At 37.8% G+C, this 25,595-nt stretch overlaps 1 protein-coding gene across 1 annotated transcript; it reads right to left on the bottom strand.

The window, feature by feature from the left end:
• Positions 1 to 12,206: 12,206 nt before the first annotated feature.
• LOC121806461 (galactinol synthase 2-like) lies at positions 12,207 to 14,545 on the bottom strand. The gene is made up of 3 exons (XM_042206508.1): positions 14,204 to 14,545; positions 13,593 to 13,880; positions 12,207 to 12,691 (listed from the first exon to the last, which is right to left on the bottom strand). The coding sequence occupies exons 1-3, from the start codon at positions 14,543 to 14,545 to the stop codon at positions 12,350 to 12,352; spliced, it is 972 nt and encodes a 323-aa protein (XP_042062442.1). The 3' UTR covers positions 12,207 to 12,349.
• Between the last annotated feature and the right edge of the window lie 11,050 nt (positions 14,546 to 25,595).

The raw sequence follows: 25,595 nt of genomic DNA, 5'->3' as shown, positions 1-25,595 counted from the left end.
ATTATTCCAATAAAAAAATATAAGTTGACTTTTAGCATTATTTAATTAGATAGAGATATAAATGAGATGGTAAGAGAGATAAAAGAAGAGAGAAATATAAAAATAAGAAAAATAAGAAACGGTTCTTCTCTGAGGTTAGAAAGGACAAAATGTCACGCCCGCCCTTTCTAAAGATAGAAAGAACGGTTGATTGCGACTAGTGAGTGATTAAAAAAGCGGGGCAGAAGGGGGAAAACAACTGTATAATTGGACTTGTCTTGAAATCATAGAAATAACTTGAATAAAATCAGAGTATCATCTCGACAATTACATGAACTCAGAAGAAATAATGTTTAGCGGAAGCGTTCAAGAGCGAATGACATCATGTATGGAGACACGATGCATCCAATCACTATTTTTTGAAGAACATACGCCGTCTTTGCTCAACACGGCCCATCGTCATCACTGCTCAACCTGCACATTTTTAAAACATATGCAGGGCTGAGTACCAATGGCGAATCTAGAAAATGAAATTCGTAGGGTCGAATATAATAAAGAATATTTTTGTTATCTCTCTTTTCGTTGCTTCCTGCTCTGCTGTCGTCTTCATAAATTCTACTAAAGTAATCAAATCTACAAATATTATCAACATCTAAACTATTCTTTTCATGTTTAGAGAACTACATGTCCTAAAAATCGCAACTTGCCGTAAATAATATTGTATCCTATTTTTACTTCATTGTTAATGTAAAATCATAAACTCGATAAGATGAACAAATATATCAACATTAAAAATTGACATTTGACAATTGTTTAATTAGACAAAAATAATATGAAGCCTCTCGTAATGAATTAAAATTTTATGAAACACAACCTTTTAATATTATGAAATCATGTATTTTTAATCCTTTTAATAAATAAGATAGATATGTACATAAATAATTATCAATCCATGTATGAAAAAATAATAATTACTATGATTTATAGGTATTAATTTGATACTAGTGGCCAATCACTGTTAATTATTACTTATAAAAAGTTTAATAATTGAGTGAATTATTTGAGATATTACAACAATTTTGTTAATTTTGAATACTACAGTACGTATTTAACAAAAGAGATAATAAGAGCATCCGCAGCGGTGAGTGGACACCCGTCCATCCGTCTGTGCCAGCCGTGCGGCACCGCCTGCTCATCACTGGCGCGGCGCTGCTCGATGCATCGGGCACGTCCGTGCCAGCGAGCAGCTGACGTGGCGCGTTCTGATTGGCCAACGGCATTTCCGTTGGAAATTCATTTTTTTAAAAAATCGAAAATAATACCAAAAATTTAAAAAAAATATATTTTCAGATTCCAAAAAATATGGCTGTTTTTTTACCGTTTTTCTGGATTTTTTTTGATTTTTTATATATTTTTATTCCCATAATCATCTATAAATACACACATTTATCATCCATTTTTCACATCAAATCATCTCCGATTCAACATTATGAAGGCCCCGTCTCGGCTGTGGTACGTGAAAAATATCACCGACATCATGCACACGTGTATTATCTTGCACAACATGATTATAGCTGACGAAGGACTGATGACTTCTATCTTTTACGACAAGGATGAAGTCGGAAGCTCAACCGCGAGGTCTCCCCCACACCGAGGTGTGCATACGACGGTGGGCGAGAGGATCGAAACAAGGAAAACAATGCGCAATACCCGAACCCACCATTGAGCTACAAGAAGACCTAATCAAACACATTTGAGCGAAATTCGGCCACGAGTAGTGGGTTTTTTTAATTTTATGAATTTAATTATGTAATTTTAAATTTTTAGGATTTTAATTATGTACTTTTTTATTTTTAGGATTTTAATTATGTAATTTTTAATTTTTGTTTGTAATTTGTAATAATATTCCAGATATTTTTAATGCATTTTAATTTTGTGGAAATATTTTTATTTAAATAGAATAATAGAATGGTGGGACCCTTGAGCTTGTCCTTGCGGAAGAGCACGAATGTGGGTGTTGTGCTCTTGCCTAAGAGCAGGGAGTAAAAGTGGGTCCGGGCCCACATCCGTGCTCTTTGGCAAGAGCGCGGATGAGGATGCTCTAACAAACCAAAAGTTGGGTCTCACAATGAGTATTTTTCTTTTTCATCTCATTACATCTTCTCACCTGTAACTCCATTTTCACTCTATGCAACTCAAAATTTTAAATTCTTCGTCTCAATTATTCAAACAACTCCTCTTTGTATATGAATTTCTTATCTCACACACATATGACCACCAAGAATCATGACTGCTATTTTTCCCACTCCAGTGCACCGTGGGGTCGGCGGCGACTTCAAAGACTGGAACTAATGGACTCCCCCTGCCTTAGCTGGCCGGCGGTGGGGGCCCCGCCCGACCCCACCTGGATCCGCCAGTGCTGAGTACTTGTTATACTCATTGGTCACATGCCAAAATACATTTTCATAAAATATCATGTCAAGCCCTCATTGAGTGACATCGGGGTTTTAACTTTGAAATAGCCCGAGCACTAAAACATTTTCTCATAAACAAATTGCTGCGCAACCTAACTTCCTTTCATCATTCACCATATATGAATTATACATGACAGAGAATGTGTCCACATTCAAAGTCACTAGATCGGCCAACTCGAAAGATGACACCCGATCTACATGTTGTGTACACTAGTCTGAGTAGAGTTTGCGGCTCTACTGGGACCCGAATTTGATTAACTATACATGGCAAAAGCCACTTCAGATAGGCATTCCATAAAACAAAACATGACATGACATAACATATATTTTCTCATAGAACGTACTTGAAACATAAACCATATTTAAACAGGAAGCCCACATAGTAATGTAGGATAGAAATGCCCACCTCGTTCGCTTAAAACGGTATCGCACTTGAGTATTTCCTCATTCCGAAATTAGAGTCTCACGGAACAATTCCCTTTAAAGAAGTAAAGTAGTAACACAACAATTAGAACGAGAAAACTACTAATTAGAATGCATGCACCCTAATTAAAGTCTTTTATCTCGTTTCGTGGTTTTCGCATATTTTCGATTATTCGGCGACCGCACAAGGCGTCGCGTAAATCCTAAGATTTAATTAAGCACGTGATTAAATTTTCACCTATTATTCTAGGAATTAATTAAATAATCCCCACAAGGAATTAAATTATCAGCCTAAGGATTTATTTTACTGGCCTAAATTAATTTAAGAGATGATGAGCCCGAAAGAAGTAGCCCAAAATCAAATTAATTTTAGCCCAACCTTATTCCTCTAAAATAAAATAGGGAGGCCCAAGAAAAAATGACCCACCAAACAATACTCCCTTTTCCACTATCGGTATTTCCGCCCTCTCCCCCTTCCCTTCACACTTCACACAACCAAGATCCCCAAATTGCAAAAAAAACTCCAAAGTCCGTCGCCTTCGATTCACTCCGCACCGCCGACTTGAAAAGATGTAACCAAGCCCACGAAGAAGAGGAATAAAGCAGACATTGTATCTAATGTTCCATTCAAACTCCAATTGTATTTTTTCTTGCATTCAAATCTAACCCGATCTAATACATATATTCAGCATTCCAGTGATCTAGAGCATTGTACTAATCTACTTTAACAAACTCTGAACATTGTACTAATCTACTTTAACAAACTCTGCAAAGCATGTTTCCTCTTTAAACCGCGCAACACCACGTCGCGCCAAGTACCTATGTGGTCCTCCATCTTAGCTGGCTTGTCCGCGGTTTCAACACGTGCGAGGTTGATCATTGGCTCCTTTTGTGCCTCACACTCCTTACTCTTCTTTGTCTCATTCTCAGCTTCAGCTCTCGTGGAGTTCGTGATTGTTTTGGCTCGCGCGCAATGCATTGCAGCTTGATCAGCTTGACGGTCCAGTGACTTGAGACAATTGTATTGCAGCTTGATCAGCTTGGCGGTCCAGTGACTTGAGATCATGCATTGCGGCTTGTTGATCAACTCGGCATGTGGCGACTTGATCAACTTGGTTAGGAGCTGCTTGATCAAGCTGTGGCATGCAATGTGAGCGTCGCCATGCAACGACTTGATCAAGTTGATTAGCAGTGGCTTGATCCAGCCTATGCGCCTGATCATCTCTTCCTTGATCAACATCTTGATCAACTTGGCATGCAGCGGCTCGATCAACTTTGCCATCACTTCCAACACGCCCCCTCAACCCAAGCGAGGCTAAGGACACAACACCTAATCTCTCTCTTAGCTTCACGAAGGGTTGATGACTTAATGGTTTGGTGAAGATGTCTGCAATATGATCTGCAGTAGGCACATGTCTTAACTCAAGCTCTTTTCCAAGCACTTTGTCACGAACAAAGTGTATATCCAACTCAATGTGTTTAGTTCTTGCATGGAGCACAGGATTTGAGGCCAAAGCTATTGCACTGAAGTTATCCACCCAAATCACTGGACTCCCTTTCCCTTTAATTTTCAATTCACCAAGTAGAGATGACAACCATTACACTTCTGCCGCAGCTTGAGCTAGACTTCTATACTCTGCCTCTGTACTAGACTTAACCTCTACGGTTTGTTTCTTAACACACCAAGAAACAAGATTTCTTCCATGATATGCGCAAATGCCTGTAGTGGACCTTCTGTCATCCAAATCAGATGCCCTGTCTGAATCTGAGAAGACTGGTATTTCAGTAGTTGACTTCTTGATCTGAATTCCATAATTTGAGGTTCCCGAGAGATACCTTAAGATTATCTTGACAGCTCTCCAATGTCTATCTAGAGGTTCAGCCATATACTGACTTACTTTGTTCACAACAAAGTTAATATCCGGCCTAGTGATTGTTGCATATTGCAAGGCATCAGCAACACTTCTGTAAAGTTTTGAATCAGTGACCGGCTGTCCAGAGTGCTTGCTCAACTCAGAACTTGAAACCATGGGAGTTGGACATCCCTTAGCCCCTGACATGTTAGCTTTCTTTAAGAGATCTTTGATGTAGTTGGATTGACAGAGATGGAGGCCTCCATCAGTAGTACTTACAACTTCAACTCCTAGAAATAAGTTCACCTCCCCAAGATCTTTTAATGAAAAATGCGAATTCAATTGAGAGATGACCTGGTGGATAGAAACTTGAGAGTTTCATGTAATAAGCATATCATCAACATAAATAAGAAGATAGATGATTTCTCCACCCTTCTGTCTAATAAACATAGAAGCATCAACCTTTGATTGTGAGAATCCAAGCTTGAGGAGAGTAGAGTGCACAGTGAAAACCATTCTCTAGAGGCCTGCTTCAAGCCGTAAAGCGCTTTGTTGAGTTTACACACCAGATGAGGTCCATGTAAAAAATCATGGATTAAAATATGCCCGGTCAATGGATTTTGACCAAATAATAAATGTGACGAGACATTTAATTTTGTGAAATTAAATGACATATCGTCGATCTACATTTTACGTAGATAAATGTAGTATATTCACTTTCTCAAATCCGATTTCCGGTGAGTGAGAAATAGTGGATTAAAGTTGGGCATAATTAGCTTTTAATTAAAGCTTGGAGTTGGAGCTTAGGGAATAATTAACTAGTGTTAATTATCCCACATTGGAGGATTAACACATCTTTTAATGTGTATAAATTAAGTGACTTTATGTTACTTAATAATTATAGTGGACCAAGATGGGTGAAAGAGCCCACACGCGCGCACACGCGCGCGCCGCCGCCGCCGCCGCCGCCCGCCCGAGCCCGTGCCCGTACTCGTGCTCGTGGTCGTGGTCGCGGGCCGCGGGCCTCGGGCCTGAGCCCGATCTCGATCTTGATCTTGGACTTGGACTTGGATCTTGGCAATTGGTCTTTGGGTGGTCTTTTGGCTTGGTGCTTGGCCCAAACTATTCTTTTTAGACCACCGCCGAGTCAGCAATCCAAGTGGCTTGACACGTCGTCAAGCGAGGCACAGTCACGGCTGCCACGTGAGAAATCCACACGCTCCACACACGGATGGCACACTCCTGCCACACGCTCGTAACCGTCGGCGGTTACGGATCTGCCATGATGAGCCTTCATGGCTTGGTTGACCCTGCATGGTGGCTTGGCCTATAAATAGGCTAGCCATTCCACTGCATTAGGATAACATTACATACAAGCATTCTCTGCATAAGTTCTCTCCCTCTCTCTGCATTGTCCTTCTGTCGAAGCTCTGCCCTCTCCTCTATCCAGTTCGCCGGAGCTCTGCTGATTGCGGTGCTGCATCAAAAGAGACGTAGCCGTTTTACCTTTGGGGACGACACGCCAAACCGAGGGCACTACCGGGGCGTATCTCGTCTTGCGAGAAGAGGCCTCATCGACTCGGCTATCATACCATACTGGTTTAGTTGCTTCATTTTTAAGTTGTAATTTCAGTTCAGTTCTTCCTTCTGTATTCCTTCTTTTGGGTTGTATTACGCCCGGATTTGCTATCTTGTAATCCAGAAATCAACAGTCCACCTTGTTCAAAACCAGGAGGTTACTTCATATAAATATCTTCTTTAAGATCACCATTCAAGAAAGCATTGTTGACATCAAGATGAGTTATTCGCCAACCAAGAGAGACTGCTAGACTCAGAATGATCCTGATAGTGGTAGGTTTGACAACTGAACTGAAAGTCTCATTAAAATCAAAGCCAGGTTGTTGAGAGAATCCTTGTGCAACCAATCTGGCTTTGTATCTAGCAATGGCTCCAGATAAATGCATTTTAAGTTTGAAAATCCAAGTGCAGCCTATAAGATTCTTGCCTGGAGGAAGTGTGGTTAGTATCCATGTTTTATCGTTAAGAAGTGCAGTAAACTCACTCAACATAGCAATTTTCCAGCTAGGAATGAGAAGGGCTTCTAAGGCTGTCCTAGGCACAGGAGGTGACAGTGCAGAAACAGTAAAGACCTTAGGTTTAAAAATGCCAGATTTTGATCTGGTTGTCATTGTATGGGTGGGCTGAGATGAGTTTGGTGGAAGTGATGTGGGAGATGGATCAGGATGAGATGATGCTTGAGAGCCCTGAGGATGGATATCAGAGTGAGGCTGATCTGATTATGGAGTGTCGTGGTCAGGTGTTGAGACAGAAGGTGAGTGATGTGAGGAAACAGATGGAGTTGAGGAATGTGGATTATCTGGAATTAAAGGTGTAAGAGCAGGATGTGAATGTGATAGGAAATGATGATATGAGGAAGCTGATGAAACAGTTACGGGCGAATCAGAAGACTGATTTTGAAAGGGGAAAATGGACTCATAAAAAATGATATCTCTAGTGACTATCACTTTCCCATCAGGTAAGAGTACTTTATATCCTTTGTGAGGGCGACTCTATCCCAGAAATGTTTCTCTAACTGATCTAAACTGAAGCTTAGATTTATTATAGGGCCTAGTATAGGGGAAACAAAGACAACCAAACACTCTTAAGAATGAATAGTCAGGCTTTTTGAGGAAAAGAGTTTCATGTGGAGAAATGTTGTTTGTGATCTTGGATGGCATCAGATTGATCAAATAAACGGCTGTAACAAAAACATCATCCCAAAATCTTTGAGGAAGAAAAGATTGAGCTAGCAAGGCCAGACCAGTTTCAACTATGTACCTATGTTTCCTCTATTCTAAACCATTCTGTTGTGGGGTGTATGGACATGAGACTCTATGAACAATCCCACACTCTTTTAGGAAAAGAGCTAGACCTTGGAATTCACCTCCCCAGTCAGACTGAAGAATTTTGATATTTGAACCCAGCAAGTTCTCACTCAAGGCTTTGAATTGTTTAAACACAGTGAACAGATCATTTTTGTGTTTTAGCAGAAAGACCCAAGTGAACCTAGAAAAATGGTCTATAAATGAGACATAATATGAATATCCATTTCTAGATTTAACAGGAGAGGGACCCCAAAGATCACTATGAACAAGCTCAAGAGGAGTTGTATACTGAGAAATGGACTGAGAGTAAGGTAGCTTATGAGCCTTAGATACACAACATGAGTAGCAAAGTAAAGGAGATTTCATTGCATGATAAGAGATATTACAGCTATTAAGATCAAGTTTCACCACATCTAGAGTGGGATGTCCTAGCCTACTATGCCATAGAGACAAATATGAATTACAAGACTGACTAGAACTACTACTGGCCAAGCTCAAGGAATGAATATCTGGCTTCTCTGGACTGGAAGAAGAAATGGGGACTGTGCCTCGCTTGATTGGGGAATGATCTACTAGGAAGTGGTATAAGCCTCTCTCAAGAGTTCCTTTGAGCACAATTTCCTTGGTGCTCAGATCCTTAACAAAACAAAAGCTCGGGTGAAATTCAAAAAACACAGAATTATCTTGAGCAAATTTGGAGACACTCATCAGATTTTTGGTTATGTTAGGGACATGCAAGAGATTTTTGAGATAAAGTGTTCTAGAAAGGTTAGCTGAGTGAGATTTAAATGCACCTTCACCAATATTTTGAATATTAACCGCAACACCATTTCCAAGCAATAAACTCTTACCTCCAATATATTCAGGCTTATGTTGAGGTTGCTCAGGTCATTGGACACATGGTGTGTCGTTCCTGAGTCCGGATACCAGCTTGAAGAAGCATTGGAAGCATAGCTAAATTCTGATGGAGTTCCAGTTGAGAAGGATGAAGGAGATCTGGGAACTGATTGCACCAGATGAGTTGAAGGATTAGAGAATCCTTGACTTTGTTGTTGAGGAGCACTCCCTCTAGGCAGAAACTGAGGTGGTGTGAAGTTTTGCTCAAACCTATGCCAGCACGCAGCTGAATGCCCTGGCTTTTCACACAATTGACAAATGATTTTGTTGTTGCTTCCTCTGCCGTAGCTTCTTCCACCTCTTCCTCCTCTATTAGATCTGCCTCCAAAGCCTCTTCCACTGCCCGACTCAAATCTGTTGTTGCTGAAGTTTTGTTCCCTTCTTTGTCCAGGCTGCTGTCTAACCAAGTTGAGTGATGGCTGAGATCCATCTGAGCTAACGGAGTGTGATTTTGTTGACTCCATTCTTGACTCAAAGCTGCGCAAGAAGGCACTAACATCTCCAATGCTCTATGGATCAGATCTAGAGGTCACTGCACAAACTGCAGGATCATAGTCCTGCCCAAGTCCTCCAAGTATGTGAAGAACTTGCTCTCCTTCTGAGATTCTACACCCAACAGAGCCAAGCAAATCAAAATAGGTTCTCATATTTCCTAAGTAGTCATTCATAGACATCGATTCTTTCTTCAAATTTTGCATCTGCTGGTGATACTGCATCACTTTAGCTGTGGAGCAGCTTGCAAAGTTGGTTTCCAAGCACTCCAAATGTCTCTAGCAGATCTGAGCCCTACCACCAAGGTTAGAGCATTCTCTGACAGTGTGGAGAGAAGCCATCCAGCCACCCTTCTATCTTGTCGCTGCTAGGTTATGAAGGCTGGATTTAACACCGTGGACTCTCCATCTCGATCCAGAATCATCTGTGGAGGAGGTTCTGATTCTCCTGTGACAAATCCTTCAAGGCCATAGCCATACACAGCAACATCAACTTGTTGCTGCCACATGAGGAAATTTCCTTTAGTTAGCTTCACTGAGATTAGAGGCAACTATGAGAATATGGGTGGCAGTGTTGCCACGAGCATTGCTTCATTGGCTTCTGCCATTTTCTTAAAAAAAAAGAAAAACTAAAAATGGATGGGAGAGACAGGATCACAAGGAACCTGCTCTGATACCATGAAAAGATGTAACCAAACACACGAAGAAGAGGAATAAAGCAGACATTGTATCTAATGTTCCATTCAAACTCCAATTGTATTTTTTCTTGGATTCAAATGTAACCCGATCCAATACATATATTCAGCATTCCAGTGATCTAGAGCATTGTACTAATCTACTTTAACAAACTTTACAAAGCATGTTTCCTCTCTAAACCGCGCAACACCACGCCGCGCCAAGTACCTATGTGGTCCTCCATCTTAGCTGGCTTGTCCGCGGTTTCAACACGTGCGAGGTTGATCATTGGCTCATTTTGTGCCGCACACTCCTTACTCTTCTTTGTCTCATTCTCAGCTTCAGCTCTCGTGGAGTTCGTGATTGTTTTGGCTAGCGCACAATGCATTGCAGCTTGATCAGCTTGACGGTCCAGTGACTTGAGACAATGTATTGCAACTTGATTAGCATGGCGGTCCAGTGACTTGAGATCATACATTGTGCCTTGTTGATCAACTCGGCATGTGGCGGCTTGATCAACTTGGTTAGCAGCGGCTTGATTAAGCTGTGGCATGCAATGTGAGCGTCGCCATGCAGTGCTCATTTATTTATGTTTTAGTATTATTTAGTTGTTATGATTTTATTTACTTTCCATAGTGGTTAGGATTTGATTTGCTTTCCTAGTTTATAAAAGATCTTTTTGTACCACATATATTATAAATATGTGTAGAGTCTTTTATTATTATTATCAAGAAGAATGAATTAAAGTAATATTTATCATTCTCTCCCTACTGTTCTCCCTCTTGGAGAAACCGATTTCTCTCATCTCTCTCAAAATTCACGTCTCTTCACGTCTCTTTCACTCAAATAACTATTTTGATAGGTAAACCCTATCAAATTGGTACTTTCATTAGGTTCTTATCCTCCTATTGATTTACTTTCTACCACCATGTCCGTCTTGCTGTCAAACTCTCATCCTCGGTTTTCTGGTGTTAACCCCGTGAGATGGATTTTGGATATTCAAGAATATTTTGACTATTACTTGTTTTCTGATGCTGATCGTCTATTTTTTGTGAGGTTATTTTTTGACCATCCAGCATCTGTATGGCTCCATGAGTATCGACGCTCGAATCCTAAGTGCTCATGGCAAGAATTTCTGGATGTTGTTTATCATAATTTTGATGAGGATGCCATTTACTTCGCCCAGATGAATAAACTTCTCAACAAAATTACGGAGGCAGTTGCATATTTAGCTAAAAAGGAGGCCATGGCTAAAAAGGAGGCCACATCTGATTCTATCATCGAGTCTGTCGCAAAAAACGATGATGAGCCAAGAACAAATGTAAAGTCTGATCCCTTTATCGAAGAGACAGTAAAAAATGATGATGAATCGTTTGAAAAGCTAAATGAGCCAATGGATTTGGTGGAAACCAAATTTCCTCCAAAATCTCATAGCCCAAAAATCACTATTGTCATCCTTGGTTATGTCACTGAAGTCGCGGAAGAGATCTCATGTCCAAAGACGGTTTGTCCATCACTCGTTGCGATCCCATATGATACAATTTTGTTTGCAGACGAAGATCCAAACAAAGACAGCGCCAACGAGATGGAAGATGAATTTTCTGACTTCCACCTTGAGGGCAAGGTGGTTTTCAACGATGGGGGAGTTGATAGGGACATGATATTCTATTTTATTCCGGAAGGGAGCTGATATTCTCTCCGTATATTTATTTAGTTTATTTATGTTTTAGTATTATTTAGTTGTCATGATTTTATTTACTTTCCATAGTGGTTAGGATTTGATTTGCTTTCCTAGTTTACAAAAGATCTTTTTGTACCACATATATTATAAATATGTGTGAAGTCTTTTATTATTATTATCAAGAAGAATGAATTAAAGTAATATTTATCATTCTCTCCCTACGGTTCTCTCTTGGAGAAACCGAATTCTCTCATCTCTCTCAAAATTCACGTCTCTTCACGTCTCTTTCACTCAAATAACTACTTTGATAGGTAAACCCTATCACGCTGATGCGCCGCTGCTGTCACACCGGCGAAAAATCAGCAGCGCTGTCGTCCTCGGTCCGCCCTGCAGTAACTCCTGCCGCTGCTGTGCAGCCTCCTCGCCGGAGGTTGCTGTCGACGCTCGAAACAGCTCCGCAGCTGTCCGAACTCACCCCGAGACCCCCCAAAAGTCCCCGAACAGCTCCGAAACAACCCAGATTCACCCCGAAAGCACCGAACAGCCCGAACAGCTCCGAAACAACCCAGATTCACCCCGAAAGCACCGAACAGCCCCCGATAGTAAATAAAATCTATATTTCACTTTTCTTTACATTTCATAAAATTCGTGCCCTAACTAATTAGAACTCTTAAATTGGGAAGGAAAGGAGGAGTATAAAATGTTAGATTTTCAATAAAAATAAAAAGTAAGTAAAAAAATAGTTTAAAAAAGAAAATAAGCAAAAATTAGTTTCTCAAAGAAAGTAAGCAAGAATGGATAACTTGAGTATAATTACCTACAAATAAGTAACTGGCAAAAGTAAATAAGCAAGAAATGAAGAAACTAACCAAACTTTTCTAAAAAAAGGAGTATATATAATGTCTAGGCCATTGCAAGACATTTTTGATACAAAAGTTACGTACGATATCTATCTAACACTAATTTAATATTTGTCAACATTGGGCATCGATCACGCCGCAGATGAAGCGGACCTATAGTGAACCACCACCTGCCTCGCCGCCTCCCGGGACAACGGCAAACCCTTGGTTAGGCGCTGGGCTACATTGAAATCCAAGGATGCATCGTTGTATATATCCCACCACTTGCTCACGAGCATCTTCATATCTTCTCTTTCCATATTCTCTTCCTCACCGGTGAATCTCCAAGGCTTCGACCCGGCCTCGCAGTAGTGAACCACCTTCGCCTTCTCGACGCCGACAGCTTCAGGGTGTCGCCACAACATTGCCACCAATAGATTGTACTCCGGCGAAATTGGCTTCATCTTCTCTCTAAAGAACATGTTTAGGAAATCCTGATAAATTTCCCAACTCCATGTTAATAGGATTTTTCCAAATTTGTGCACTACATCTTTACTAAGGGTTTCAAAATTAAATTTGAAAAATAAATTATAAAACGTTTTCTGAATTCTTTTATCAAAATGAAAATAACATCTTTTTATATTGCTAAAAAATCCAGATACTATTTCATCAAATAAAAAATAAAAACGCCCAAGTTTTGAGCACAACCAAAACACTTCGTTCTGTACCTAGATTACATTGTATTCTACATTTCTACTCGAATAGAATGTCTCCGAAAATTTACAAATTGTGATTAAATATTGTTTTAAATATTATAAAGCTAATCATGATTAAATTTGTGATATGGTCATGATCAAAATTTAATTAAATACTAAAAACGTTTCATTACATCAAATTAATTATATTTTTAATGTAATTAAAGAAATTAATATAGTATATTTCTAACTATACTATCAACGGTCATCTCATAATGCATCCTTATTGCACGCAAGGGCAACGCAGTACTACCCTGATTTCGGAGGAGCAGAATTGCAAGAATAAAACATCCTCATAATCAGTATCCCAACCATAATTAAATGACATAACTAAAACGTCCTACAAACATAAAATATTAAGATAATAAATCCTCAACTTAAGAGGACTTTGTTTTGAGTTCTAAATTGTGGTTATATTTTTTAAAAAATCTCTAATGCAAGTGACTGCATCACAATTTTTGTGATATAATTTTTTTGCAACATAATTTATAATTTAAAAATATTATTTTATATATAAATCAGATTTTTTTTAATATAACACTATTTGATTGATCAATTTGATTAAAATTCATAATATGTATATTAAAAATGAGTATAATATTTAATTGAAAATTTGTGATTTAAAATGTATAACGAGTACCTGCTCAGCGAAAGGGGTGGGAGGAGTGATGGTGAGGGTGTGAATGAGGTCATGATAGGTGGTGAGATCCGGCTCGAAAACAAACATGCCGCCATTTAGGTAGAAAGGGGGCTGTGGGCCGAGCTCCTGCGGCCACCGGAGCTTCTGTGGGCAGGCATCACCGGACATCTCGCACACGCAGTCGACCACCCCATAGAAATAGCCACTCGGAAGCTCAAACAAGTCATCTATGTTATCAAACACTTGCACATCCGCATCCATGTATATCATCCTCTCATACTCCACAAACTACATATCATCATACATAACCATATTAAATGCACCACAAAAAATGTCACTAAACAAAAATGTGATCAAATGTGTAAAATTGTATATACTCCTTCAATCTCTCAAATTAATTAATCCGTTTCTTTTCGATATGAGATTTAAAAAATTGATGTTTCGAATATTAAATTGAAAGAATAAAAAGTAAAATAGGAAACTGAACAAATTTTGCCAAAAAAAAACCAACTAAGAATAAGTTAAAATAAAATAAGACTCAACTAACTTATACATTATGATAGAGAAATAGAATAATTTTAAAAAAAAATACGACTCAATTAAGTTAGGACAGAAAAAATACCTTCCAAGGGTGAAGAATAGTTGAAAAGGAAATAATTCCTAACATAAGCGTGGTTCTGATCAGCATCGGCGCAAGGGAACGCGGCCTCGATCTCACGGAGTACACAGCCCTGCTCCACCAGGATGCGGCGGTGCTCCACCGGCACGTCGGCGAGGATCGCCACCACAAGCGGGAAAGCAGTGCCGACTTTCCTCAGGCCTTTGGCCAACCCAACGACGCCTTTCACGTAGTCGCCGGCGCCGGCCAAGAACGTCACGTAGGCATGCTTGGAAGGGCCCACCACCGGCGCCGCGGCGTTTCCGGTGGTTGACTTGACAATCTCGGGAGCCATTTACGATTGGTTTAATCTGCAATTTGCAAATTTTTTTGTGACCTATGGATTGTGTTTTGGAAGACAGTGTTTGGATGAAGAGATTCTGATGGGGCTGCCAATATATATAAGGTGGATGACTTTGGAGCTAAGTCAGCAAAAATGATAACGTGTAATAACACGTGGAGAACTTCTTCATTTAAACATATCATCTTTGCTTCTTCTTCCTTCGGTTCTTGCACTTATATTTACTTATTACTCCATATATTATTGCAAGAACAAAAATAGCAAACGTACAATAGTACAAGTAAATTTGTCCTACATAATGCTATAAAGCAACGCAGAGAAAATTTTATTAATAGTAGATGTTATGTTTCATAAATACTTAATAGGAATTTAAGCTCTTTGCACTCGTCATTTGCATCCTCAATAATTAAAAGTATAATAGAATGAAATTTGTAACTCAAGCGGTTCCTTTTTTTGACAATTTAGTATTTTTGAATGAATTTTTCTATAATTTTCCGATAACTTAAATGGCGATGAAAGGAAAGTCATAATCAATGGATCGTAACCAACTCGTGACCGCTCTAAGGGATATCAATTATTGCAAAGTTTTTTTTTCCGTGTGTTTGTTGACTAACACTAGAATGATTAATGTTCGGACCAAAATTATGAGTTTGAGTTGACTATAACACGTTCTATATTGAAATTTATTACATGGCCGTATTACAGTAACTATATAAGTATATACTCCCTAGCCTCAATAAAGTGATTTTTTTTATTAGACAATCCATTTCATATTCTATTTTTTCTCACTTAACAAAATTTCACTTTTAAAAATTTCCTGCACAAAAGTCTTTTTTAACTAAAAACAAAATTTGTATTAGTTTTTGTCCAAGTTTTACAATTAAAAATTCAATAGTCTAGATATATTGCCACATATAAAAAAGAGTAAAAAAAGAAAAAAAAATCACGATTATGAATAATTATACACACAATGTAACAACATACAATATACTATCCAAATCACTAAACTATTATTAAAATTTTACAGAGAATCTAAAATCTGCACCAGCCCACACTTATGATCGTCTTTATCTATTGGTGATGGATAAACTCAAACATTTCATTACTACCTTTGCCATCCACATTATATCCAATTTTTGTTTGTTTTGCTTTGTAGGTTTTGTTCTTTTCTTTTTCTGTTAGGCGGAGGGATTTGAAGGTATATATTATTCGATAATTTTGGGTAGCAAGCTTTCGTAGCACTCAAGCTCATGATCATCTTGGTATTATATATTCATTGTCGAATTAAATTTGTTCTAAAACATGACTATACTACAATGTTCCATTACATAACTGAGGTATCAATTTGAGAGTTGAGAATAACAATGTTTCATCATTTGTTGTATTACTGTATAAGATATTATGAAATAGAACACTGATATAGTTATAGAACTAATTGCAACATAGCTAGAAGTTTAACCTCGTTATCATCTCAAGCTAAACTATTTGATGGAGTACTAAAAGTGAATTTATTTTTGGGGTATTATTATTCGTTGATGCTAGAGTTCACACACCAAACTCAACATTAATATAATACAGTATTATCTATTCAGGTCTAAGCTCTCACAATTTTATTTTAGGACATTAAATAAAAGGCTTTAAACGCGCGGTCCTATATTATCTATTTAGGACTAAGCTCTCACAATTTTATTTTTAGGACATTAAATAAAAGGCTTCAAACCCGTGGCGGATTCAGGTGAAGTTGGGTGGGGTCAGCCGACCCACCAACACACCGGAGTGCAGAGTTTATATTGATCCTGGGTCTCTTTTGTTGTGGCTTAAGCTTGAGTGTCTCTCGTGGGTGTCTTGTTGATTTTGGGCTTGGTATTCTGTGTTTGCTATTTTGGATGGATTGTTGGTTAGTTTTACCTTGGCTCTTCTTTGTGTTTTTTGTTGGACGTTTTAGATGTTTTACTTTAATTTGCACAGCCGCAGACTCATGCATGGGTTGTTTCATAAAACTAAAAATTCTTTCAAACTGAATATCATTTTTTCCCGGTTCACATTTAGGCTTGGGCTTCCATCACCTATTAAGCCCGTAACATTTTCTCTTTTTTTACTCATTCTCATTCTCATTCTCATTCTCATTCTCATTCTCGGTCAGCGATTCTATCATATAGCCATTATACTTTATATTGAATTTAATAAAAATACTATGTTATCCCTATACAGTCACTAAAATAGATTAATGCAAAATAATTTCATTACTATTCTATAACTTCAAAAAATAAGATGAGTTGAAGTACCACAATATAATGAGGAACCTTTTTTATACTCCAAGAGATCAACAGCGCTAAACAGTAACTCTGTTGGGAATTGGATTTTATTAATTTCCAATGGTGATTCCAGATGCAGATTTGGAGGTTGAAATTTTCTATTTTATCAAGTACTAATGAAAGTGGCTGAGTTTTCTAAATCTCAGTAGTATTTTTTTAGTTACGGAAGATTGACATAGAGTGTTTTGAACAAAATACATATTGCTTTTATTCAAGTTCAAACATGTAAATATTGTCCAAACATTCAACTGAATCTCAGCCCCGCGATTTTGTCATTTAACGGTTAGATTAATGCCACGTGTTATTTAATAATGTAGATTTTCATTCTAATAATGTACACCGACTAATAATGTAGCATTGTAGTTTAAAAATGTATATTTTCATTCTAATAATGTAGATTTTTCGTCAATTAATGTAGCTCGACTATTTTGATCACAATCATCCAATCAAATGATCCAAGAGCTGTGATCTGTTTGAAGCTTAATACTAAAGAGCGGTGAGAACCCTAATGTAGGTCCACATCGAATCATTGGTGAATAGTACATACAGTATAACCTAATTAGGTATGCTTATTCCAAAAAAAATTAACTGAATTTAATAATATTTTTTTCATATACACTAGAGTAATTACTTCGATCCACGTTTAGGTTGGGGGAGCGACACCCCCAAATTAATTCTTTTTAATATTATAAAACTACTGTATTAAATAGTGTAAGCAATAATATGACATTAGAATTTTTTTTAATAAAAAAAGGTTCAAACCAAAAGATGATGAGCATGAGTTCAACAACAAATTCTAAAAAAAACAAGCCTACCAAGACTAACGAAAAACTAAGCATCAGCGAAAACCAAAAGTAAAAACAATCAAATGACCAAAGCTCACATCACAAGCAAAAGCCACCAAGACGAACCTCATTAGTGGTCTTTGATTGCAACCTTAGCCTTATGTTTGATGTTAGTCCATCTTCTAACCCAGCTCAAATCCTCACAAATTTGCTCCGGTAAAAATGGAAACTCTAGACATCGTCCTTTAGCCCACGAACCTAGCCTCCACATCAAGAGTCTCTTCTCAGTTACCCAACTTGGGACACTCTTCTCGAAAACAATTTAGTTCCTAGGCCACCAAATGGACCACGACGTCACATAGAAGAGGGAGCACCACAGCTTTTTATCAAATTTGATAAAAGGAGCGTCTATCCAGTTGAGGAAGCACGAGACCGGGTCTTTGGGAAAACAAAAAGATAAATTCCAACACCCGCAGTAGAAATACCACAACCTACTAGAACACCTGCATTTGAAAATGACATGATCAACAGTCTCTGGCTCTTCTTTGCAAAAGACACATAAGTTATCTTCAATCCCAGAGAGCCCAAATCTTAATAAATAATAAATAAATGAAAAATAGTCCTTTAAATAACAAAATTTGGTCAATCTACTCAGATATGAAAACATTAATTTATGGATTTCAATTTTTTTTCATTATCTTATTTATACATACTTTCTCAGTCCCATAAAAAATGGAATGAATATTCCTTGATTGATTTTATTCTTATGTTTGGTAACTCTAAATAACATTTGAATGGAATGAAATATGTACAATTATACACTACACATCCTGCAAACACTATACACACTGAACACACTATACACACACTGAACTTGCAATGCACACACTGAACATGCAATACATATACTGCACACACTATACACACATGGCACATACTACACATCTATACACACATTGTATGTCCATGTTGAGAAGAAGAAAAGAAAAATAAAGATAGATGAAGAAAGTTGGGTGAGAAATGCAAAAAATTGTCAAATAATTTTAAAAAGGTGAATTGGCAAAAAGTTTTGTCACTCTTTCATTACAAATAGACTAAAATGCTTTTCAAATACGAACGAAAATGGAAATAAGCGATGAATTTAAAGGGACGGAAACTTTAGTTTATACTAGTGCAATTTAATTTTATAAACTATCACAAATACGTATACATCATGGTTCATTCTAAATTATTTTTAATTTTATAGGTTCCTCGTTTTCCGTTAAATATGTTAGGCATATTAATTGTTAGGTATATCTAGGCATACACAATCCGAACCGGACTGCCGGTTAACCTGCGTTCAGAACCGCCGATTCATGAACCGGAACCAGAATCGAAACTGGATGGCGGTTCGGCGGTTCAAGCGGGCCGGTTCAGGTTCAGAAATATCGCGAACCGGCGGTTCGCCAGTTCATAACATTAGAAAAAAAATCATTATTTATAAAAATCAACTTTTATATATAAAAATCAATTTTCACAAATAAATAAATACAATAATTTCATAATAGCCCATATTTATTTGTTGGGCCTAAGTGTGCACAAGGGTCACGAACCGCCGGTTCAGGGTCATGAACCGGCGGTTCAAGGTTCAGGAAATGCTTGAACCTGAACCGGCCCGCCTAGCTCCCGGCGGTTCCGGTTCAGGTTCAACAAACCGGCGGTTTACGCGGCGGTTCAAAACCGCCGGTTTTCGGCTTGAACCGCCAGTTCCGGGCCGGTTCGACGGTTCGTCGACTTTTTTTTTTTTTGTATTTTTCAACTATTCAATTTTTAATCAAATTACATTACACTTTCAAAGTTGTTTATGTATGAAATGAGAGTAAATAAAATTGAAATAAAATACGACTAAAGTTGCAATTTTATTGAAATTGCATGTTTACAAGTTACAATTGTTTATGTATGAAATGTGAGGAAATAAAATTGAAAAAAAATACGACTAAAGTTGCAATTTTATTGAAATTGCATGTTTACAAGTTACAACAATTACAAATCGAAAACATATGCCGGTCTTGAAGTCTTAAACAAAATTTAAATACAAATGAGACTACTAGTCAACAACTAATTACAAATGACAAGAACGACGTTGAAGTTCTTAAACGTATAAGTGTATTATATATATACTCTTAACCGGCGAAGAAGATCTTTCTACATAACTAAATTAAGGACACATTTAGCAATTCAACTTTAAATGTTGAGTTTCGTCTAACAATCAACAATTATAGTAGAATTGTCAAAAGTTTCCCTCATTTATCCGTATAGAGAAATATACTTCATCGACTAGAGTATACACAAATACAATTATGTAATTGTATTTGCATATTTTTAAAGTAGGAATTAATGGGAAAAAAAAAGAAATAAAAGAAAAAGGACTTGAGCTCAACTTAAATTTAAAATTTAAGTTGAGGTGCCTACGTATCCCAATTGCTCATTTGCATTAGGGAATCAAAGTCCACGTAGTTCTCTTACCTTACTTACCTATTTGGCTTGGCCGGCGGCGGTTGACGGTTGGCCTAAGCTTCATCCCCGGTGAATTCATCTTGTGATCCCTCTTGACGATCATCCCAATCATTTTCTTGTTCTCGGACGTCAGCTTTGGCCCAATCATCAAGTAACATCACGGCTTCCATATTTTTCGTCGAGAGCTTACTTCTTGATTCATCCAACACGCGCGAGCCAACACTAAAAGCGGACTCAACGGCTACAGTGGAAGCCGGAACAGAAAAAATCTCCTTGGCCATTGAAGCAAGGATGAGAAAATCTTTCTCGTGGGTTCCCCACCAATCGAGGACGTCGATTTGGGCGGGAGGAGTAGGACCTTCATCACCAAAGGAAAAGAGTGAATCAAAATATAAATCTAATTCACTGACCATACCTGAGGACCTTCCGCCGGTGCTGTAGTTGTATAGGTCGGCTAGTTGGGATTGCGCGTCGGGGTCATCATAATCGGCTTGAAATGCAAAGCCATAGTTATGTTGTGGAGGATGGGGTCTTCTGACTTGGTGGGTGGTGTTATACTTGGTTTCATATTCGGTGTAGAGAGAGCGCAAGTTAAACTCGAGGTTTTGTTGCACAACTGACCGGTCCGGGAGGTTTATTTGAAAGGTTTCTGAGAGGTCGACTCCAAATTCGTCACTGGTATCGGATTGGATTGCTTGAAGGGGACCAAGATCAATTGAACTCAAATTGTTATAATAAAAATCTAAAATTCTAGAGGTACCTGCTAATTTCCATTTTGGATCCAATACCTTTGCAATAAAAAACACGTTAGGAATCTCACTGAAATACTTGAGCCATTTTTCAATCATATAATACAAAACGCACATTAACTCGGGAGAAGAGGAAGCATTTTTCATTGCAGTTTTAAAACCAAGGGATATGTACATGCAATGCTCCAAAACACGAACAGCAGTGCAATAATAAACACCCGACAATTCAACAGTAGCATTTTTAAAATATTTGAACAATTTAAATAAAGTCAAACTGTTATCCCAACAACTATGCGAAAGATATAAATCACGGTAGGGATTAGTTCTATAAAAATCACTTAAAGCATCTTTATGTGTCAAAGTAGAATTCAGACAATCATATGTCGAATTCCATCTATGAGACACATCCATAGTAAAATTCGTGTACCTGACATTCTTTTGATGGCAATATTTCTTCCATGCTTTGCCAATAGGTGGCTTTTGATGGATTAATCTAACTGCATTTCTAATAGGAGAAACATGCTTTTGCCATAATTCAAGCGCATCATGTACACATAAATTTAAAATATGACAAATGCATCTTTGATGAAAATACTTACCTCCAATTACCGGTGTACAAGCCGCAATCAAATCGGCGATACTTGCGGTGTTGGCAGTTGCATTATCAAAACCAATAGAAAATATCTTGTTGCATAACTGAAACTCATTCAACACTTGTATAATCAACGAAGCAATTTCGGGTGCATTGTGTGGAGTTTCAAATTCTCTAAAACCAATTAAACGCTTGTTCAAAGTCCAACTATTGTCCACAAAGTGAACCGTAATACCCATGTATGAATGACGGTTAAAACAATCCGTCCAAACATCTGAGCAAATGTTCACCCTGTGGCCCAAGTTAACTAAATAACGTGATAATTCTACCTTTTTCTCCAAGCATTGCCGAACGGTAGATCGTTGCACGGTCATTCTACCTATTCTTTTGATTGCTACATTCAAACCACTTTGCATAGTAACCTCAAAACTTTTGTCATCAAAAACATTAAAGGGCAAATGCTTCATAGCCGCCCATCTAGTCATTGTATCATCAAAATTCTTTTTCTCATATTTAAATAGAGGCGTACCTGACGAACCCGAGCCGGCGGGTTGGAAGTTTAGTTGGCTTTGGGTAGAGGTAGTGCCGCATTCTACCGGATGCTTTGTCACCAAATGGCGACGGAGGGTGCCATATCCACCACCGGCGGACCATTTGTACACTTTATCGCAATAGTTGCAGTAAACATGAAACTCCGAAGTCTCTTCTTGAGAGTTCGGATCGTGAGGATTTGGAATCACCACCGGGACCCTCTTGTAGTGTTTGACAAAAATGTCCGATTTCAAAGCTTTTACCGGGTTAGTAGCGGGTGGAGGAGGGGGAGACATCTCCTCATTTCCGCCGGTGCTAGAAGGAATACGAGAATGCGATCTATCCCCGTTGTTGTCCGAGTCCGACGATATATTAACGTCGAACTCCTCATCTTGTTGGGAACGACCTCCCCTACCCCCACCTTGTTGCATTTCAGCAAGTAGCATGGCGGTCCTATGATCTTCTTCCATCTACAAATATTATGTTCGTAGAAGTTAAAAGTATGAACGCAATAAAAAGATTTAATGAAATTTTAAAATATGAATTGGAAAATAAATTTTTCATTACTTACTTGCATGCGTTCGGCTGCCAATCGGGAAACCTCTTCCATAACATCTCGACGACTAGGTCGTCGAGATTTTGAGGGACGCGTAGTACTTTGATCTTGGGCTATTCCCTTGCCCCGATCACCACGTCCCGATCCACCACGAGAAGAAGACATATTGATAAATGAAAATAGTACGGACTTGGAATGAAATATGTATGAAGTATAAAAGAAGTGGTAAATTATGAGCACAACAACACATATAGTAGTGAGTAGAAAATGTAGAATTGAAACGTAAACTTGCGCAATTAGAGAGAATGAGGAGAGAATAGAGAAATGAAGATTGAGAATGAAATCCTTGTTAACACAAGAATGGGGTAAGGAAATATGAAGGAGAAGTGAGGTATTTATAGGAGTAAAATTGGATAAAAAAAAATTTGAAATTTGAAATCGGCCGAACCGCCGGTTTACCTCCGGAACCGGCGGTTCGTCCACGGTTTGCGTCAGAAAACCGGCGGTTTATGACCGGTTTTGCAGGCCTAAACACTGCACCTACGACCTAGCCTCTGAAAAGTCACCGAAACCGGCGGAAACCGGCTGCCAAACCGGCGGTTTCTGACGAAAACTGCCGGTTTCCCGGAAAACCGCCGGTTCCCACCGAAAACCGCCGGTTTACCTAAACCCTACCTGAACCCCTACGAACCCCTAGCCTACTTTACACTGTGCGACCCTTTGAACCGGCGGTTCGAACCGCCGAACCGCCGGTTCACGGTTCAAGATATTGCCGAACCTGAACCGGCCCTTTCGACCCGTCGACCCTTCTGCCGGTTCAACCCGCCGGTTCCGGGCACAGTTCCGGTTCATGAACCGGCGGTTCCGAACCGCCGGTTAACCGACGTGCCGGGCCGGTTTGTGCATGCCTAGTTGGGCCTATGATTCTAAGAACCATTTTTTGTTGTTTCTCTTTTATAGAGACATCATTGAATATTTTGTATTTTACTTTCAATGTGGGACAAAATATGTTGAAATATTTTCTTTTATAACTACATGTTTAGATCATTCATTCATCTTTTTCCAATGTGGGATATAAAACTTTCTTTTGTTTCTACTTTTCTTTATTTTTTACTACATTTTATTATTCACTAACTTTATCTTTATTTTTGTTATGATTCTTTTTCTAAGACAAATTTATAGATAATAATAGCATCAACTAGAATAGTTAAATTAAATTTGAATGTTGCTTGTTGATAATAATTTGTATATTTATAGAATGTGAACGTATTCAAATAATTGGATTTAAATGTAAGTATGTTGTTTCTCAATATATTGATTAAAATGTGGAAAAAACAATGATTAATATAATTGGTTTAATAATGATAAAAATAGATAACTACAGAATGATTTGTATAGTGGTATGATATAGTTTATATATTTATATATTAGTAGACTAATAATATGATTTTGTATAATAGTTGTTATTCTAATAGATGTAGTATAATTTATATAAATAAAATTATTATTTGTGAATATATTCTTGATAGATAAGAATAAATAATTATTGAGTAATATGATTTGTATATAGATAAATAATTATTCATATTATTGTTATCACTAGATTAATACAATTTGTATAATAATTATTCTCTTAATGTGTATAATGGTATTTATTAGTTAACATACACATAAACTTATACACAAACAAATCGATAATGATAAAGAATTAAAGAATAATACTTTATGTAATTATATTTGTTGTTAAGTTGTAATAATAGAAGATAGTTAAGATATAAACTAATATAAAAAAGATGATGGAGATGTATCATGTAGTTATAAATAAGGAGTTTTATCTCACATTGAAAGAAAGAGCAACACAACATGTAGCTATAAAAGAGAATCATCCAATACACTCTCTTTCAATCCAAAGACTCAAGTCCAACATTAAGTGTAAATTGTAACTTATAAGTTGTGACTTGTGACTTGTGGTCTCGTTGAAATAAACACTAAAACGAGAAGAAAGAAAAAAAATTTCGAACCGCCGAACCGACCCGAAACCAGCAGTTTCAGCAAAAAACCGGCGATTTTGAACCGCCTCGTGAATCGGAACCGGCGGTTTTTGAACCGTGATCACACCCGTATATCTAACCATAATAGATGGATTAATTTGTGAATGGAATTCCTACAAATATGATGATGAGACATTAGTTGCAGAGCTGAAAACAGAAAATCATCAACAAACATGGGCGAGGGCGAGGAACAATTCTATTTTTGTTATAGAGAACTAATGGAATTCCATTTTAATGAAGGAGATTAGATTTATTCCGGATGGGGGAGTGACGCACAAGGGTTATGCGTCGTTATTATTGAACGACGCACAACCCTTATGCGTCGTTGGTTAACGACGCATAATCGTTATGCGTCGTTTAAAGACGCATAAGCATTATGCGTCTTACCCTAATGACGCATAACCCTTATGCGTCACACTGGTAAGCATTCCCGCCTATCACCTGGGTGACCCGGGTTCGATCCCCGGCAACGACGCATTTTTTTAAGTGATAAGTATTTGATAAAAATGAGTTATTCTAAACATTTGTTTTTGGCAAATAGATATTACTCTTATAAAAGACTTAATTAAAGAAGTTAAGAATAAATGCCCAATCTAATTGGTCCCCCAAAACGAATACATGTACATTGACAAATTAATTTATACTTCTATTATCTATGACCGCTGTTTATTTTATTTTATATATTAAGTTTATTTTCGAATATCTTAAAAATTACTATTGTTTATGCCGTTAATTGTATAATAATATAAAAATCAAAACTTTATTCACTTATAGATTACGCTTATATAGAATACATGGGCATAATATTATATACTATTAATTACATAATCCAAGTCTTTATGTTATAAGAAAATAAAATAATGCTTATTATAAAATAATTTCCAAAAGTCCTTGCTGCAATAGTAATAATAATAGTAAAAATGCGCCGTTGCCGGGGATCGAACCCGGGTCACCCGGGTGATAGGCGGG

This window comes from Salvia splendens, chromosome 6, assembly GCF_004379255.2.
Source record: "Salvia splendens isolate huo1 chromosome 6, SspV2, whole genome shotgun sequence".
In the NCBI taxonomy this organism is placed as follows: domain Eukaryota; kingdom Viridiplantae; phylum Streptophyta; class Magnoliopsida; order Lamiales; family Lamiaceae; genus Salvia; species Salvia splendens.
Note: the sequence above shows the minus strand (reverse complement) of the source record. Positions and strands in the feature narration are given on the sequence as shown.